At 41.5% G+C, this 17,591-nt stretch overlaps 3 protein-coding genes across 5 annotated transcripts in view; 1 reads left to right on the top strand and 2 right to left on the bottom strand.

The window, feature by feature from the left end:
• Window positions 1-234: 234 nt before the first annotated feature.
• On the bottom strand, window positions 235-3,807 carry LOC117571995 (UDP-glycosyltransferase UGT5). Its single transcript, XM_052003730.1, has 6 exons — window positions 3,397-3,807; window positions 3,178-3,336; window positions 1,713-2,174; window positions 1,435-1,642; window positions 1,102-1,372; window positions 235-1,039 (listed from the first exon to the last, which is right to left on the bottom strand). The coding sequence occupies exons 1-6, from the start codon at window positions 3,500-3,502 to the stop codon at window positions 650-652; spliced, it is 1,596 nt and encodes a 531-aa protein (XP_051859690.1). The 5' UTR covers window positions 3,503-3,807; the 3' UTR covers window positions 235-649.
• A 1,799-nt stretch (window positions 3,808-5,606) lies between these two features.
• LOC127565438 (GATA zinc finger domain-containing protein 13-like) lies at window positions 5,607-6,670 on the top strand. Its single transcript, XM_052003736.1, has 3 exons — window positions 5,607-5,830; window positions 5,924-6,067; window positions 6,142-6,670. The coding sequence occupies exons 2-3, from the start codon at window positions 6,065-6,067 to the stop codon at window positions 6,568-6,570; spliced, it is 432 nt and encodes a 143-aa protein (XP_051859696.1). The 5' UTR covers window positions 5,607-5,830; window positions 5,924-6,064; the 3' UTR covers window positions 6,571-6,670.
• A 406-nt stretch (window positions 6,671-7,076) lies between these two features.
• The window catches only part of LOC117567696 (apoptosis-stimulating of p53 protein 2), a 43,942-nt gene continuing 33,427 nt past the window's right edge, over window positions 7,077-17,591 (bottom strand). Inside the window, exons 1-7 of one of the 3 annotated variants that reach the window (XM_034247823.2) lie at window positions 16,086-16,632; window positions 13,893-14,160; window positions 11,147-11,364; window positions 8,794-10,982; window positions 8,509-8,726; window positions 8,242-8,444; window positions 7,077-8,157 (exon numbers count right to left, since the gene is read on the bottom strand). In XM_034247823.2, coding sequence (XP_034103714.1) covers window positions 8,113-8,157; window positions 8,242-8,444; window positions 8,509-8,726; window positions 8,794-10,982; window positions 11,147-11,364; window positions 13,893-14,160; window positions 16,086-16,316 — 3,372 coding nt within the window. In that variant the 5' untranslated portion in view covers window positions 16,317-16,632 and the 3' untranslated portion in view covers window positions 7,077-8,112. Of the gene's footprint in view, window positions 8,158-8,241; window positions 8,445-8,508; window positions 8,727-8,793; window positions 10,983-11,146; window positions 11,365-11,427; window positions 12,660-13,892; window positions 14,161-16,085; window positions 16,633-17,591 lie in introns of those variants that run through there. The other 2 variants (XM_034247824.2, XM_034247825.2) reach the window with 2 other exon arrangements.

Below are 17,591 nucleotides of genomic sequence, written 5' to 3'. Positions count from 1 at the left end.
CATGTTTTTTTTAAGAATTATCAGAAAGCCCTTTAATAATATTCTTCACTTAAGATTTTTCTAGAATCTAAAAAAACAATCCAATTTGAAGTTATCAATAGTTTGTAATACAAATATATTTAGCTTTTTTAGTAGATTGACATGAAAATATGAAAAGATGTAAAAGAAAATTATGAAATTTTGATTACTTTTATCTGAATTAAGACATATTCCAATAACAGTACCAAAAAATATTAGTATTCAATATTCAGATTCTTTATCAAGTTATGGCATGTTCCTCTACGTTTGCAAGGTAGCTAATAGAACTGAGTAATTTATAAAGCAATTCAAAAAACAACTTTCATTAAGTTAATCAATCTAATCTACAATAATTCGCATTTAATCTCATTCATAGCATGTACTCGTAACAATCTTTTACAGGGTAGATACACATCGACTACTTTACATCGCTTTGCCTTTTGTTTTGCTTATTCGTGTTGAGTATTTTATTGATGACTTGTTAGTTTTACACTGTTGAGAATCGGTGGTGATACAATCGCTCTACCGGCACGCCACGTGCTGCCAGCTAAATATTTTTCAAACTAGTCGTCAATTCTGGGTGGAAATTATATGTGATTGCAATTTGTAAAATTTTAAATGACAATTAATGTTAATTTGCTTTTTCCTTTTGTTGCTTTTGTTTGTGACTTCTAAGCAAACGTAGTGCAAAGCTGATCAGCAGGAAAACTCCAACGATTGTGGCTGCTACAAAGGCAATCACATCCAGCAAATAGAATTGATACCAGGTGAGATCCAGACCAGCTGAACGCATATGCAGAGCACCCTTATGGCGAATGACATATTCGATCCAATAAACCGCATTCTTGCGCGGCTCAAGCGGACGATCGCGAAAGATGCGCGATACCCGCTGAATATTCTCCTTGTAGGTGACGTTGTGGATGAGCTGAAGCAGCGAGTGAGTGAGCAGTTGCTCAGTGATGGACTGAAAGTGCAGACTAATAGCGTAGCCACCCAGCACAGCCTTGTTCATGTTCAGATGCTGAGAGAGAAAGAGTAAAGATAGCTTTAAATTTAATTCATTCAATAAATACCCTGCAATACCTGATCGCAGTAGAAGGGTATGCCCAGCATGGGCACCGCATAGTGCACACCCTCTTGGGTGCCAAAGAGACCGCCGTGTGTGATGAATACTTTGACATTGGGATGCGCCAGAATATCCGCCTGTGGCAGCCACTTACGGATCATGATGTTCGCCGGCAGCTGGCCAATTGATTCGTCCTCGAATTTCCATAGAACACGCTGCTTCAGGGAGCCAAAGACCTTGAGAAATAGCCGCAGCATCTCGGGTGGCATTTCTTTGCTCTGCACATTGCTGCCTGTAAGAGGAAAGCAGCAGCATTTAGAGCAATGAAGGAGGAAATTTACTCCTCACACTTGCCGAGACTGAAGAAGATGGCGCCATCTGTGGCTCCGTCGAGGAAGCTTTGCATATCCCTGGGCAACTGCTTCGGTGGATAGATATGCATGCCGCCCACTGGCACCATTGAATCGACGGTGGGACGTGACGTTGTCAGCGGTGCGTGACTGTTTAGCAGCATCACCGAGATTTGCGTCTCCATGTGCCTGACCTTCGGCACCTCAGCTGCAATCGGAACGCACGACAACTAATTCACTTAGCTTGACATCGTTCATTTGTACTTGCATCCACTCACCCAGTACTGTGTTAAAATACTTTGTTGCTATTGCATCCATTTTGGGGAAATAGTTAAGCAGACGATCAAAGTCCTCGTACAACGATACGTAAGTATTCCGCAGTCGCTCCACAAAAGACATGCGATCGGTGAAGGGCATAAAACCATGAGGCACAAAGGACCACGGCGAGATCAGTCCCATCATCTGACTCATGTGATTCTCGTAGCCCAGCGTACTGGTTGTCACTATAGGTATGTTGTACTTGTATGATAAAGCGAGAAAAGCCTCCTGATAGAACTGCTCGGCCAGCAGCAGATCGAAGACTCCCTCCGTCTCCTTGGCGTGGATGAGCTTCTGCACCTTGGGCTGCTTCAGTGCATGCTCCGTGGTCTTGAGTCCAATAATCTCCAGCATTTTGAGAAAATCATAGTTGGTCATTTGTGTGAGATCAAACAGATGTTCGACGCCAAAGTTGAGCTTCACTGGGGAATGGAAAAGCAGCAGATAAGACAAGAAGAAACATTTAATCAAATTTTAGAAAAATAAGTTTTCTTTTAAATGATGAACTTAACTGATGCATGGAAATGCAGGAGATAAGATAAGAACAAAAGATTTACTAAAATTCGAATTTCTAGAAAAATAATTTTTAATAAAAAAAAACCAAATGAAAATAAGTTTAGTAGTTCATATAGTCATTAATTTTTATATATGCATAGGTCTAATATAGATTTAAATACCAAGAAATTGTGATTTTTGTATAAAATAATATCAAAATATTTAATTTGATTTAATAAGCTTAACTTACTTATTGTAACATTCTTAATAACTAGTGTCATAATTAATAAACTTCAGCTTGTAGCACTAAGGCAACTATAAATAAAATTAATACAGCATTTTAAGATAGCTGCGAGTTAACATTAATGAAATTAAATGTGAGTCAAGTAATTGAAATTTTTTTAGAGATTTAGAGATCATAAATATAATATAACATTCTTTAATTATGAAATCTCCTTTATAATATACAAATACCTTTTTGGCAAATGTTTTTTTTTTTTGTTAACCCTCTACATGCAGTACAATTACTGGTTTAATGAGGGTAAAATTACTTATTATATTAGAAGTCTATTAAAATGGTAGTCTAAAATTAAAATTGTATCTTTTTATGAAACGTACTAGTAACATGGTGTAACATGGTGTTTATTATTAACTTGGGAGTAACTTTAATATATTTTTGGTAATTTCTTGAAAACTTCAGTGTATGCCAAATACTCTTATCACAAATACTATTATTATAAGTTATAATATTATAAGTTAATGATAATGAGTGGAAAACAAACTCAAAGCAAATTAGCCGCGAATAAATAAGAAATTATAGCTATCAACGATAGATGTTTGTGTAATTAAATTGTTACACCTTTTAATATCGCAAGTAGAATATATAAATAGTAATACATGACATTTTGCACTGTCACATTTGTTGCTTACCGTCATGCCAGAAATCGTAGACAGGTTCTATGAGCAATTCCGTGTAGTTGCTGCCGAGGCTTTGTGACTCGAGGGAAAATGCTGCAATCATTGTCACTTGATGGCCACTCTCGATGAGTTCTCTTATCAGCGCCGTGTGCATCATGTAGTGACTCTTGCCTGTCCATCGACACGATGTTAATATTTTAATAGGAATGTAGTACAGTGAACACTCATTACCTGGAAATGCATAGACAGCAAGTATTTTGGCGCTGCTCACAAGTTTGATTTCGCTCAGTGCTGACAGCAGGCAGCACACAAAAGTTAGACTCAATCTAAATTTCATTACGAATCTGTGAGTTCAGTTTGATTAACTGTTCAATATTCACTCAGTCTTAGTGCGACAGTTGAGCAAACAACTGGAAAAACAAATAGTTTTCAACAACTAGATTGAACCTGAAAGTTGTGGCAAATGCGCAGTTTGTTTTTTGCATGTAGAATTAAGAATTCACAATGAATTGTCGAAAATCAAGTTGACTTTATAACTAATTTCACTGTAATTATCTGCACGAATATTCAAACTTCAACTTTTGTGTTTCCCTTGCCAGGTTAGCTGACTGTTTAATTTGCCTGTCTGTATTTTACAGCCTCCAAACGCAGACTGAACTCGGTTCGCGTTTTGTTCTGATGATATTTGCGCTGAGCGTGAGAATTGAGTGCAAAATGGAGAAGAGATTTGCCATTTTCACTCGTAATCATATTCAGAGAACAACTAGTCACAATTATAGATACACAAACATTTCTTGACTCTCTCAATTTAAGCTGCATCTGATTAGTCAGATTAGCGGTCAGCCGGTTTTTATTTACTTTTGTAAAAGATAAAATATCCAAATGAATTGGATTTTGTGTTTAGTATTCATAAAGAGAGCGGCAGAAGATAGTAATTATACCCGTTACCCATAGAGTAGATGGTGTTGAGCCACTAAGCTTTTTTAGTAGCTTTATTTTTGAACGAATATTGTTTATAAATAAAACCCGCGTATTTCAAATTAATTGATATGGTACACATGAACATATAAGTAACCATTTAATATTTTTTGGCTGTGACTGAAGCAAGTGTCCAGCTTCGCCACCGACACGATTTACAAGATATAACACTTCAAAAGTAAAAAGGCAATTAGCCGATCGAACTACAAGCGATCGCTAACAGATACATAGTATCCAGCTATCTAATTTGCCGTCGGCGTTTTTACGTTATTCTTACAGACGCGTGCCACCATCAGATTCATACAGGAGTACACATACATATGTACACGAACATTTAAATGTAATGATTTTAGTTGTAAATGTAAACTGTAATCAAACTTAAACAAATTAAAATGGCTTGGCTATCCACTAAAAATCCTGTTTTTAATTCATGTCAATTATGAAATCAATAAATAATTTTGAAATTCCTTTCAATTCAACTCATCGCAGGTATTATGACGCTGTTAACGTGCGTTCTGCTCGCTGTTAACTTAACAGACCTGTTGCAATATGTCAGACGGTCAACAACAGCCGCCGGAGTCTGATCAGAAAATATACTAATGTACCATTCAAAGCAGTGCTGCCAACTTTACCAGGAAAAAAGCTGTTTTTAACGTTAAGAGAGGAGAAAAAAGCTTAAAAAATGATTAAAAAATCCAATAAAAAGCCAAAAGCAAATGTATCAAAAAAAGCGAAAAATATCAAAAAATAACAATTTGTTAAGTTAATTTTGTTTGAAAGATTTCCATCATTTGGACCACTGTAATAGTGGTCTTCCAATAGTTGCAATATACCCTCTGCAGGTCTGCGTCATCTCTGCGAATCCATGACTTGAACTCATCACTTTTAAGTCAGACATCGGTGCATTTGTTTATATTCTTTCGGCATTTCAAAACTTACTAAGAATTTACGTGCACTTTTTATATATCATAGAGATCGAAGCTTTAAGCGAGTGATGACCTTAGCATATATCGAGAAAAATAATCGATACGCCACCAAATTTTTTGGTTTGTTTGTAAGTGACTATCGTAAAGCTGCCTTTTTCATATTTTTGGAAAAGCCAACTCAATTTCCGGAATTCCCGCAATTCTCAAATTTTTCCCGCAGATAGCTTACAAAAATAGCCTGTTTTGTCGGAAAAAAATCCAAATTGGCAGCACTGATCGGCATGCTCCAATGCTAATTGCAAAAACAATTTTTCGCTTTCGTTTTCTTATCTCTGCATTTGAGCAAGGTAACAAGACTTGCATGTGGATGTTGTTGGGTCATAAAATTTCATCAACATTATGTTGTTGCTTTGGCGACGCGCATACACTTGAAAAAATTGTATTATGCTTTTAGTTATTGCATTGTCGTCGCGTCATTTGACAAGTAACTCGAACAACTATTGATGTTGATTAAGTAATAAACTATGTACAAAGTGAAAAATATCATCCATATTCATGTGCCTAAATTTTATATTTCCATTGTTATATCATAATTGTCTTTATTATAAAAATGTTTCTCCCTAATTTTTTCAGTGTTGGTGTTTTTATTTGAATGTATTGAAATTTGCTCCGTCGTAAGCAGCGTTTGGGCATCTCTGCTCTCAAAGATTTTTTACAAAATCGTAAGCACAACCACGAGGTAACCATCAACATACGACAACGTAAGTAGTTTGGAATTTTGTAATTAATTAATTAACATTAACATTATTAAGAAAATGAAAGAAATATGTTGACATATTCACTCTTTATTGCAGGAAGCAGAAAAATGGATATTACTAAATTGATATCCGAAGTCGAACAGCGTCCCGCTCTGTGGGATATAACCCATCCGGGGCACGGTGACCTTACGGAGAGGAGATTTCAATGGCTCGGCGTGGCATTGGAAATAGGTGCCAATGGTAAGTCTGTCCCAACAAAATCTAAAATCATAATGTCAACTGCAACTCTTTCGCTCTCTCTATCTTTTGTTCAGCGGAACTGTGTCAGCGCAAGTGGCAGAGCTTGCGCCGCAGCTACCGGAGGTGCGTTAGCTTACACAATCACTGGATCCACGCCGAAGCCATGCAATTTCGAGAGCGAAAACGACAACGACGAGAACGACAACGACGAGGACGAGAACGGCAACGACGAGAACGACAACGACGAGAATGACAACGACGGGAATGAGAACGACAACGACGAGAACGAGAATTACAACGACGAGAATGAGAACGACAACGACGAGAACGATGAGAACGAGATCGACGACAACTACTTCTTCGTCATTAGTTTGTTGACGACGATGAGGAGGATGACGCCATTGCAAAATATCGAATTTCGCACCATGGTGATGGATGCTTTGCGCTGTATGATGACCAAAATGCAACAGGAGCAACAGGAGCCATCCAGCACCACACATTAAAATAAACAAAAAAAATTCCATACAATATATTTAATATATAAATAAAAATATACCGTATGGCGAAAATACAAATTATGAATTATACCGCACTGCAATTCGTTCATTGAACATGGATAGCTTGTATCTCACAGTCGAGCACACATGACTCCAGCTTTCTTACTCGCTTTGAATAGCGAACTATTTATGGCAATTCCAGCTTAGATATTCAGCATTTAATATAATTTATTTCCTCGCTACTGAAAACTGTTTGATTGCCAATTAAATTTGGCACGCTGCAAAGAACATTTCTGTCGATTATGAAATATATTTGAATATTCACTTCCTTTTATTTCGCTTTACTCGTGCACTTTGACCACCAAGTTGCTTACCAATTCATTAAATAATAAATGCAATATCTGTAATTTGCTTTCAGAGTATTTCCACTCAGTTGATTTAATTCAATTTGTTAATTAATTGGCTACCAACAATGGATAAGAAAAAGTCAATTTAATTTGTATATAGTATTTATTAAGGGTTTTAAGTTGATAAAGAAGCAGTTTTTATTCGTAAGTACTGTACATCATGCAATAGTATTAATATTATTATTATTTTCAATTATTAATATATAATATATATATTTTTAGTATAAGGATATTTAATTCGATTTTGTCGTTTGTCTACATACAAAAATCACATTCGATTTGTCTGTGTAAAATATGTTTGTGTTGCAAGTTTGCAATTCTTGTTTGCAATTAACTTGATATGCTGGCAATTAACAAGCTCGTTTCTCCACTATCAAATGCTGCCAATGTTATTTCATATTTTAATTTCATTTTCAAGTCTGCAGTTGTGCAGTTTTCATTTTATACGGTTTATGCACAAAGTTAAAGCAATTTGTGGCGAGCTGTTGTTAAGGGGGCGGCGACAGAAGGAAGGAATGAGTTTTGGAAATATGATTGGGTAGGTAGGTACATATATTGCTTAAGTTATTAGTCTAGGCCTTAATCTAGGGGGGCTTAAGTGAAATCCAATTTATTGTACGTGTGCAGGACGTCAGTGTGTGCCGAGAAGCTGTGGCTAATTGTAGCTCCGTGGCTGGGCTTGGATATGTTCTCTGGCTTCAGCGTTGTGATAAATAGCTGACTCGGGAGCCAGCAAATGTTGCACATTTGATGGCCAACACATACACAGATAGTTGCAAGGCAACACGCACACACGAGCATCGCTAAGACATATGGCAATGTGTGTGTGTGTGGGTGGATGTGTGTAGAGGGTGTGTAGTTATATGTGTGTGAGGGTGCGCCTGGTTTCCTTCATGTGGCTTTTTCGAACAAAAAGTAAACAGGAAAGAAAAACATGAGCTATGATAAATAATTCCAGCTCATAACTAATACGCTCCGTTGGCCAGGGAATGCTGCAGCAAGCTGCCTTGCACGTGCACGTGCTTGGCATCGGCATCCATCTGTGCTCCTGCCCATCAGCCCATCAGATGTACTTGGATATGTAGCGCTTCTGGATGAGTCGGCCAGCCTTTCTCTTGAGTATGGTGAAGCGTATTAACTGCTAATCGCTGAAATGTGGCGACTGCGGCGGCACTCGTGGATATAGCTGCAGGGGGCGAAACGAGAAAAGGGAATTTGATTAGCTGCGCTCGTTAGACAGAACACTGTTATTGCTGTTGGTTGCACTTACCCCAAGCAGATTGCGTGGCACGTAGCCCTCTTCGCCGGTGGCATTACGTGCCCACCACCATTCATTTTCGGCATCGTCGCCTTTGCGCAACACGATCAACGGCTCGTTGACATGAAAACTCAGCTCATCGCTGTTCTGTGCCTCATACGAAAAGACGGCATAGACATCGCCATTGTGCAGAATCCCCAGCTTCTCTTGAATGCCTAATGAGTGAGTAAAACAAAGTTTAATATATCTGCTTAGCTGGTCTACGCGGCTTATACTTACTGTACAGATACTCGGAGCAGCCATCGAAGCCTTCTTCGTCTTCTTCGCACTTTTCCGCTGGCGTCTCGTGATCGGAGAGCGTGGAGGCAAACAAACAGGCGCCGCTCTCCACCAGAAACTTGACCATGGACAAATTGTTGCAACTGGCGGCGCAATGCAACGGCGTCCATCCATCCGAATCCTGTGCATTCACATCGCAGCCAAACTGCACCAGAAATCTGTGAAAGAATGAAAGCAAAAGTTGGAGTGAAAGTTGCTTAATTGATTTGTAGTTTTCAAACTCACTTGACTATGTCAAAGTGGCCCGCACAGATGGCATTGTGCAGCGCCGTGATGCCTTCGTCGTTGGCCGCACTTGGATTGGCCACCTGCATGGCCGTCTTCTTCACCAGCTCCAGTTCACCTTCCAGACTTGCATCCAGCAGCAAGGCCAAAGGATCAAAGCTCACACGACGCGCCAACTTCGGTTTGCTGACAGCGCGATCTTTAATGTTGCTGCCACCATTATTATTATTGTTATTATTGTTCTCCGTTTGAGTTGCTGCCAAGTTCATGCGATCCGTTTCATCGACGCTGGAGCTGCTCTGCGAGTTGCTGTTGGGCGAGTGCTGTGGCGACTCCACCACATTTGTGCCGCTTGCTGCCACACGGCTTGCTTCTTGCGCCAGCTGTCGGAGCGGCTCCTTCAGCTGTGCTTCTGCTGGCTTGCGTTGCAACAACAGCTGTTGACTCGCCGGCTTTGCCACGCCTGCTGTGCCAATGGGCGTGGCCTTGAGTCGCGGCGGTTGCTCGAACAGCGGCTGCTTGCGTATGGTAAGAGGCTTGGCCTTGATGGGCAAATTGTCATTGATGTTCAGCGACTGCAGTCCGAAGGTTTGCACTTGTGGCTGCCCCAGCGACTTGCCACTTGTGGTCGCTGCTGTGGTTGCAGTTGCTGACGGTGCTCCTGCTGTGGTGGCTGTTGTGCCTATTGCTGCATCGCTGGGCTGCTCTGTGGGCGACATTTTGCTGGGCTTCGGGGGCAGCGCGGGACGCGCTTCAGCTGGCAACACGACGTTGGGCGCCACACGATTCACCTTGGGACTGTAAGTGATCATCTTGGGTATGGCGCTGCCGCTACTGTTGCTGCTGGTGTTGTTGTTGTTGCTGCTGTTGCTCATTGAAGTGGGTGCCACGCTGCTGATGGGTTTGCGTGGCGGCACTGCGAGATTGCCAACCTGCACTTGCAACGGTTTGGTGGCGGAGCCAGATGGCGCCATGGCCACCGATTTGCTGACGGCGCCAAGTGGCATGCTGTGCACCGTGAGTTGCTGTTGCGTGTTGCGCTCCGAGAGCGTTTCGCTTGTGACCGCAATCTCGTTCTTCTTGGCTTGATCTTGCGCATCCTTGTTGGCCGCTTGCTGATTCAGTTTGTTGATCAAAGCGGAGGCGGAGCTGCTCGTTGAGATGCTCTTGGGTATCTTGCTGACCGGCGAAGTAACAACATTTGTCGAGGGAGTTGCTGTTGTTGTTGCTGCTACTGCTGCCGCTGCGTTTGCCTCTGCGGCTGCTGCTGCCGCCGCTGCGGCCGCCGCTGCTGCTGCTTCTCGATCCCGCTTCTTGGGTCCCACCTCAGCGTAGATGTGCGTTGTGCTGTCCATGGCCTCGCTCTGAGCTTGCTTGCGCAGCTCTGCCTCCGTCTTTGCCTTGCTGTTGTTGTTGCCACTCGTTGCCGTAAGCAACTTCTTTGCCAGCTTGGATTCATCACTCTCGCTGCTGTTGCTGTTCGTTGTGGTTGTTGTCGTTGTCACATTGCTGCTGCTGCTGCTGCTAGCTGGAAAGAAGCCAGGCGCCCGGCTCAGATCCTGTATCAGTTGATTCTGCTGATTCGTATTCGCCGTGGCTGCTGCATGCTTCAGCAAGTTGCCACCCGCACTCAGATAGCTGGCTGTCGTTGTTATCGTCGACTTTTGGGGCGTGTGTATGAAAGGCTCAACGGCTGCCACATTGACGCTGCCGCGTTGAATCGCTCGCTCTGCGGCACGTCCTGCGGCTGCAGCGGCTGCTGCTGCGGCCAATTGATTCACTTGCTTCTGCAGCAGTTGTTGCTTAAGTGCTGCCACGCCCCCATGCTTCGAGACAGTCTGTCGTTGCTGTTGCTGCTGCTGCTGTTGTTGCTGCTGTTGTTGTTGTTGCTGCTGAGCTGCTGCTGCTGTTGCCGCCAGCAATTGCGCGGATTGCACATGCAGCTGTTGCTGTTGCTGCAATTGCTGTTGTTGCTGCGCCTGCTGCTGTTGCTGCTGCTGCTGTTGTTGTTGTTGTTGTTGCTGCTGCTGTTGCTGATGATGCGTATTTGCCTGCTTCTTGCGTTGCAAACGCGTCTGCAGCTCGTAGATGCGTTGATCCACCGAGCGCAGTTCCGCTTGCCGCTGCTGCAGCGCCTCGCGTTGCATGTGCAACCTCGCATCCTGCTGCAAGGACAACTGATTGCGATACTGCGCAGACAAAGCGCAAAACGCAAAGAGGAAAGAGCAAAGCGCAAAACGGAAGCGGAAACGGAAATGCTTAATTAGCTACGTGTTCTCTCTTTCTATATGGTTTTATCTCTCTCTCTTTCTGCTCTTTATCATTTCATCTCTCTTCTTTTTGCTCAACTTACCATCAATTCACGTCGCAGTTTCTCGAGTTCCCGCGACGCTTGAGGCGGCAACGCTTGTGTTGCACCGTTGCCATTTGTGGCCAGCAAATTGACCGGACAACGGCGGTCGCGTCGCAGCTCCTCCAGCTGCCGCGTTAGCGCCTCCACCTTGGCCACCGCCAGACTGAGCTCTTTCTCCTTTTCGCTAAACAGCGCACGAATCGAGTCCAAGTCATTGCCTAAGCACAAAAGTTAAACGGATTAGTGGCCAGCCTTCCAAAAACACAGCTCTCATAACTCACGGCGCACAACTAATTGAAACTGGGCGGGACACATCGTAATCTCTATCATAACCCTCCCTCTTCCCCCCTCATTCCACTACTGCGATGTAATCAAAATGTTATGCCACCTTCGTAGTTGGACAAGTTTGTGCGCCGGCAGCATAACATTAATCGTTGGCATATTTCTCAAAATTCGCTCATCAACACGTTGCTTCCCCGCCCTGACACGCCCCCTTCTACACCTTTTGCCTGTCTGGTCACACACATGTCGCTGATATCCTTTAGCAAGGGGTCTGCACATCCTGCGGCTGGCTGTCTGAACTAATTATGGCCAACATGGCGCAACTGAAACCTCATTAACATAACGCCTTTGCCAGTGGACAAGTGTGTGCGTCTGTGTGTGTGTGTGTGAGACATGCCTCTTGTCTCTTGCTTGTTTGTGTGTGCTTCGGTATGTATGTGGGTGTGAGTGTGTTGCGGCATAAATCGACAATGCCAACGTGCTCAATGTTAACAACAACAATATCAACATATGTAAGTAAGAAGGAAGTCGACTCCTATGATAGACTTCGAAATACCCGCTAACAAATTTGAATTTGAGCAAAGTAACTAAAGATAAGAATTATTGTGGATTTCTTATAAAGTCAAGTGCATAATTTCATAAGATAGCTTCTCCATTTGTAAAGGTGTGAATTTTGAAATTTTGCGACAGAAGCAAAGCTACATAACGGGTTGTTTGCTTATTCCCTTTTTTTTTGTAAAATAGAACATAAAGATAAGAGACAATCAAGAACTCCGTTAAATTTGTTCTGTTTTTCTGTTGTTTTGGTATTTTTACACAAATGCACAACTTTTTGCTGCACACTGAAATAGCAGCTTTTGATTTTCTGTTACGAAAAATGCCGAAAATTATTACAATTTCCCGAAAAGTGAGTTTAATGAAGTTCATTATTCATGACAATACAAAAGGGACAAAATCATTGAGCCTAGGAAGCAGGGCATAACATAAAAATATATTCGCTTTAAATGCTTTGCAAAATTGAAATAAATTTAGCTACTATTATAACTTTTGTCTCAAAGATGTGTTAATAATAATGTTTTTCGATTTTCAAAGTGTAGATCGTAAGCCCTGCTATTCCAAAGTTCACAGCTGTAAATGATCTCTTTGGTAAACTTAGCTGCATGCATAATTCAAGAATTAGTTTTACAAAGTGTATTAGTGTATGAAATGTTGGAATGCATTGAAACTTTCTTGCATATTCCCACCATTTTGAATTATTTCCTAACAATTGTCTTACATATTGTGTAGGAGGGTGTCTTCAAAAAAAAAAAAAAAAAAGCACTTGCACTTTTATATTTGACTTTGTATAACTTTACAAAGCACGTTTTTACTTTCTCACTTGAAAAAAACACTTATAGCGCACAACGAAAGTAGTAGAATGGAAAAAAGGACTAAAGTGGGCAGGGTGACCATCACGCGACGAAACCTAGATCAGTGTGGCTGCGCGTATGACAAGGTCACACGCACAGTATACTAGCTTTTTGTCGCTATCGATAATACTCGATCGCGACCACACTGTCAGCTGGTCTGAGTGGTCACACCTGCAATCATCTGGCATCAACACATATAACTTTAAGGAATTTCAACTACAATTTTTTTTGTATCTTTTCATATTTTTGATATAAACGAAATACAAAAGTTCATTGCCCTCACATTGGGTATTTCTAATTTTATATGTGTGGGTGTTTATGAAAGCGAACAATCAGCGAACATAGTATTGTTATGACAATAGTTCGTCAATAGATGGTATTTATTTTTATTAAGTTTAAAATAAGTGTGTTAGAAACACAGTTTTGTATCTCATAAATACAATCAATCTTTTCAATATAATCAAAAGGATTCAAAGTAATGGAAAAATAATGAGGTTTCTCAAGGGTGAACCTCTGCATTAAACGCCAACTTTCGCCGAGACTTTAAATCTACTAAACTGTCACTTTAGCATCGAGAAAGCAGCTCTGAATATTTGTTATGGGGTTGGGGAGAACTTCTATCTGTCTGCCATATACATTTAAGTATCTCAAAAACTTATTATGCTCCACCTTGCACAATAGTTGCCGGGTATGAGCAAGAGCAACGGCGATAACATCTCGAGAGCCCGCCCACAGGCAATCATAAAGGACAACAAAGTGCCACACATACATAAATTAAAGAGTCACACACACACACACACCATCGCACGCACACACGCAGCTTGTTGTAGCTGCTGAGGTAGTGGCACTCAACACGATTTTAACACATGTTAATCCCGATCCCTTGGCCCGCGACAACACGTTTGCGTTGCGTTGCGTCAACTAAGCGTCGCGTCGCTGCTCTACGCGATGCTTAACTCAATTGGACTCATCTTCACTTTGTAGTTGCTGCACTTGTTAGTTGCCCTTCTACCCCCATCTCTACTCCACCCCCCCTTCCTTTCTGTTATACTCACTCAGTGTTACATTGTAGGTCTTCTGCAGATCCACTTGACCCCGCAGCGCGCGTAGACGTCGCAGCTTGGACTCCTGCGCTTCGACACGCTCCCGCAGCCGACGCAGACGCTCGCCCTCGGCGCTGGCCACCGCACTGCGCACCTCCTGCGATTTAAGGAAGCGCAACCGTTGCTCCTTTGTGGCCAGCAGCTGGTGCTGGCTGTCGATTTGCTGCTGCTGTCGCAGTGCCATCGCCCTCAGTTCGGCTGACGTCAGCCTGCTGGGCACCTGCAGAAGAGTGTGCAAAAGTGGTTTGAGTGTGGGATTAGTGGATTATACAAATATATATATATATATATATATATATATATATATATGCCATATATATGGCATGCCGTTAAGTATACGCCATGTGTGTGTGCGTCCGTGTGTTTAGATCGTTAGAGATTCAGCTGCGGATAAGCTGGCTCCAAAGGTGTCATTGCCGTTGTCGTTGTCAATATCCTTGTCGCTATCCTTGTCGGTTGTCGTTGCTGGGCGTCAAAGTGAAAATGAAATTTCCACAATTTATAAACGTTATCTGCAATCGTTACTTTTCAACTCAACTTGTCAACATCTTCTTCTCTCACTCTCTCTGTCTCTGTCCATGGTCATGGTCACGGCCCGTTTCAGCCTATTTTCCTCTCGCTCCTCTCACACACATCCCAACTTCCCTTCAGACCATAAATCAGGTTATGTTTATGTGTGTGAAAAATGAAAGCTAATTTGCTACCTTTTTATTTTGGGTCTAGCGGAAAAGCCACACCAGCAAAAAAAAAAGCCGAAAAAATCAAAATAAAAAAAAAATAAGAAGAATAACAAAGGAGAGACGTAAGCATAAATAGATTAAACTTGCACCATTCCCTCCCTCTAGCTTTCTCTTCCCAGGTGCAGATAATCGTACACTGAGCATAAATTCAACCAATTGCCCAACTGTCCCATAAAAATCTATTGCGGCTGTTTGTCAAGTCAACAACAAAATATATGCATGACTTGCCAGGCGAATGGTCGGAGCAACAAATAGTTTATTCACATTGCAAGTAGTCTAATAATGTGTCTTTTATAAGGATTTATGTGAGGCTTTCTACTTGAAAGTGGAAGTTAACCTTAATAAAAACATTCCAATATGTGTGAATCTCTGTCTTCTATGACTTAGTTATTAATTGCCTAAACTCTATAACTTTGCAACTCCTGATACATACATCATAAATCATCTTTGCTAGCATATTTCATATTTCCTTGTTTAGCTCGACAATATTCGGTATGAAGTGCTTCACATAGCATCTAAATAACTTTAGCCGCTAAGTATCGATCAATCAATAGTTATTCAAATATATGTTATGTACATATATTTCAAATTGTGTAAATATATATCATATGATTTATTTATTAATTGTCAAAACTCTAATGCAGTGATAATGTTCATTCATCATAAATCAACTTTGCTTTAGTCTCAGCTGCCACAATTCATAAGTTAATATTCGAACATGAAAAGGGTTTGCTTGACTGCTGAAAATCAATAATTGTGGCTAGTTACTAGAATGCTTATAATTTATTGAAAGTTGCTAGAAAACTTGGCAAGCATATTTCTAGTATATTTCATATATATCTTTATAATATTGCCTTTGACTTATCAATATGTTGATAAAAGCGTTTTCAAGAGCATCTAAGTTATGTTTGTTTGAAAGGTACCGATTAACAGATAGTTTTCTAAATATATATTCCAAAAAGTATCTACATATTTTCTATCAATTATTAAAGCTTTATTACAATGAATCTTTTCATACATCATAAATCAACTTTTCCTTAAGTATTCTCAGCTGTCATTATTCATAAGTTAATATTTCAGAATCTGAAAGGGTTTTTTTGTCTTTCTAAAATCAATAATTATAAGTAAGGTTATAACGTATTAGAATTTACTTGGCACTGCACCAGAAATGTTATAAAATATCTTAGCATGCTTGATATTTCCCTTTATGGTATTTGCTTGCCTCGACAACATTTGCATAAAAGCGTTTTCAAGAGCATCCAAGTTATGTCATCTAAGAACGCTTCGCTGAATCATCTCGACTATATAATGCACATCATTATTATTTAGTACAAGTTTAGCCGCAAAGTATCGATCAATCAATAGTTTTCGCTCAGTGCCATTGATGGTCTGCAGTTTTACTTACATTAAGCTTCGGTTCGGATGTCACCACTTGTGTGGGACTGACACAGTCGCTGCGGCTGCCACCGCTGCCCCCGTAGCTGTTGCCACTCAGGATGCCACCGGCGTTGCTGCCACTGTTGCTGTTGTTGTTGTTGTTGCCACCGCCAAGGGAGGCCCTTGAGGCGGGCATCATTGAAGCGGGCGGCATTTTGGGCAGATTGCCCGACACGGGCCGACACACGCAGGTTAGCATTGCTCTCGTTGTTATCGATATCGATATAAAGATATATATATATTGAATAGTATATACTATATATTTCTTCTCTTCTGCGTTGCGTTGGCTATTGACTTTGATTTCGTTAACGTTGCGTTAAGAATTTTCCGATGGCACTTTTCGTTCACATTCACGTTCACGTACTTCTTCTTCTTTATGATTTACTTAAAAATGCACTCACACTTGTAATATTGAAGTGTACGTATGTGTGTGTGTGTGTGTGTGTGTAGCACATGTCCTTCGTCCTGCGACTTTTCGATATTTTTGCATGCGACTAGCGAGTGTTGCTGCCGTTGTTGTTGTTGCTGTTGCAGCTGCTGCAGCTGCAAATTTGTTTTTATTGTTGGAGAAAATATAACGAACGTAGCCATGACTTGAATGCAGACTACAGTCGGTTCTCCCTCCCTCCCTTCACTCCCCTCTCTGTCTCTCACCCACATTCTCATAGACTGGCGGCACCCGCAGCTTGCGACCAGCTGCCTTGGCTGTGTACTCGTTAATGGATTTTCAATTCAGTGCCTGATTGAAAGCATACTTTGTACACCAGGCGACAGCGAGTGTGAGTGCAAGTGTGTGTGTGTGGGTGTGTTACTGTGTGTGTGTGTGTGTGTGTAGTGGTATTTGTCATGCGAGTGTTGGTTGTCATTGGCAACGGGCAGCGTCAACAGCCGTGACAACAACACTGTGGCACCACGGGCGGCGCCACCAAGCGTCGCTCAGCACGACAACAACAACAACAACTCGAACAACAACAACCATAACAATTAAGACTGCTCCAGTAGAGTGCAGAGCATGCACGACTCGCAGACACCCAAGTTTAGTTAAAATTAGAAGTCCGCCCGAAAGTATGCTACATTAATTGTAGCAAACACTTGGGCTACTGCTATCCCTCTCTCTCTTTCTCGCTCTCCCGCTCGTAACTAGTTTACTTAGTTTATTATTTAACTGGCACAACTACGTCGCTTAACGTTTAACGGCCGAGTTGCGTGTGCATAATCACTCGCACTTGCAGCGAGTAGTTGTGGTAAATGTCAGGAAAAACTTGCGAGGGAAAAACCACGCCAAACTGACCGCCCCGCCCCCACCCACAATAGAGGCAAAAAGTCGAGTCAAGCCACACCCACATACATCCGAGACGGCAACTAAACACTGAGCAAACAGCAAGAACAACAATAACAACAACAATGGGAGCGAGAAAATGTCGTCATGTTGGCAAATGGAAAATGAATGCGACGCAAAGTTACAAGTGGAATG

Source organism: Drosophila albomicans, chromosome 3, assembly GCF_009650485.2.
Source record: "Drosophila albomicans strain 15112-1751.03 chromosome 3, ASM965048v2, whole genome shotgun sequence".
NCBI classification, from domain to species: Eukaryota; Metazoa; Arthropoda; class Insecta; order Diptera; family Drosophilidae; genus Drosophila; species Drosophila albomicans.
The sequence above is the reverse complement of the archived record's forward strand: the minus strand, read 5'-3'. Positions and strand labels throughout refer to the sequence as shown.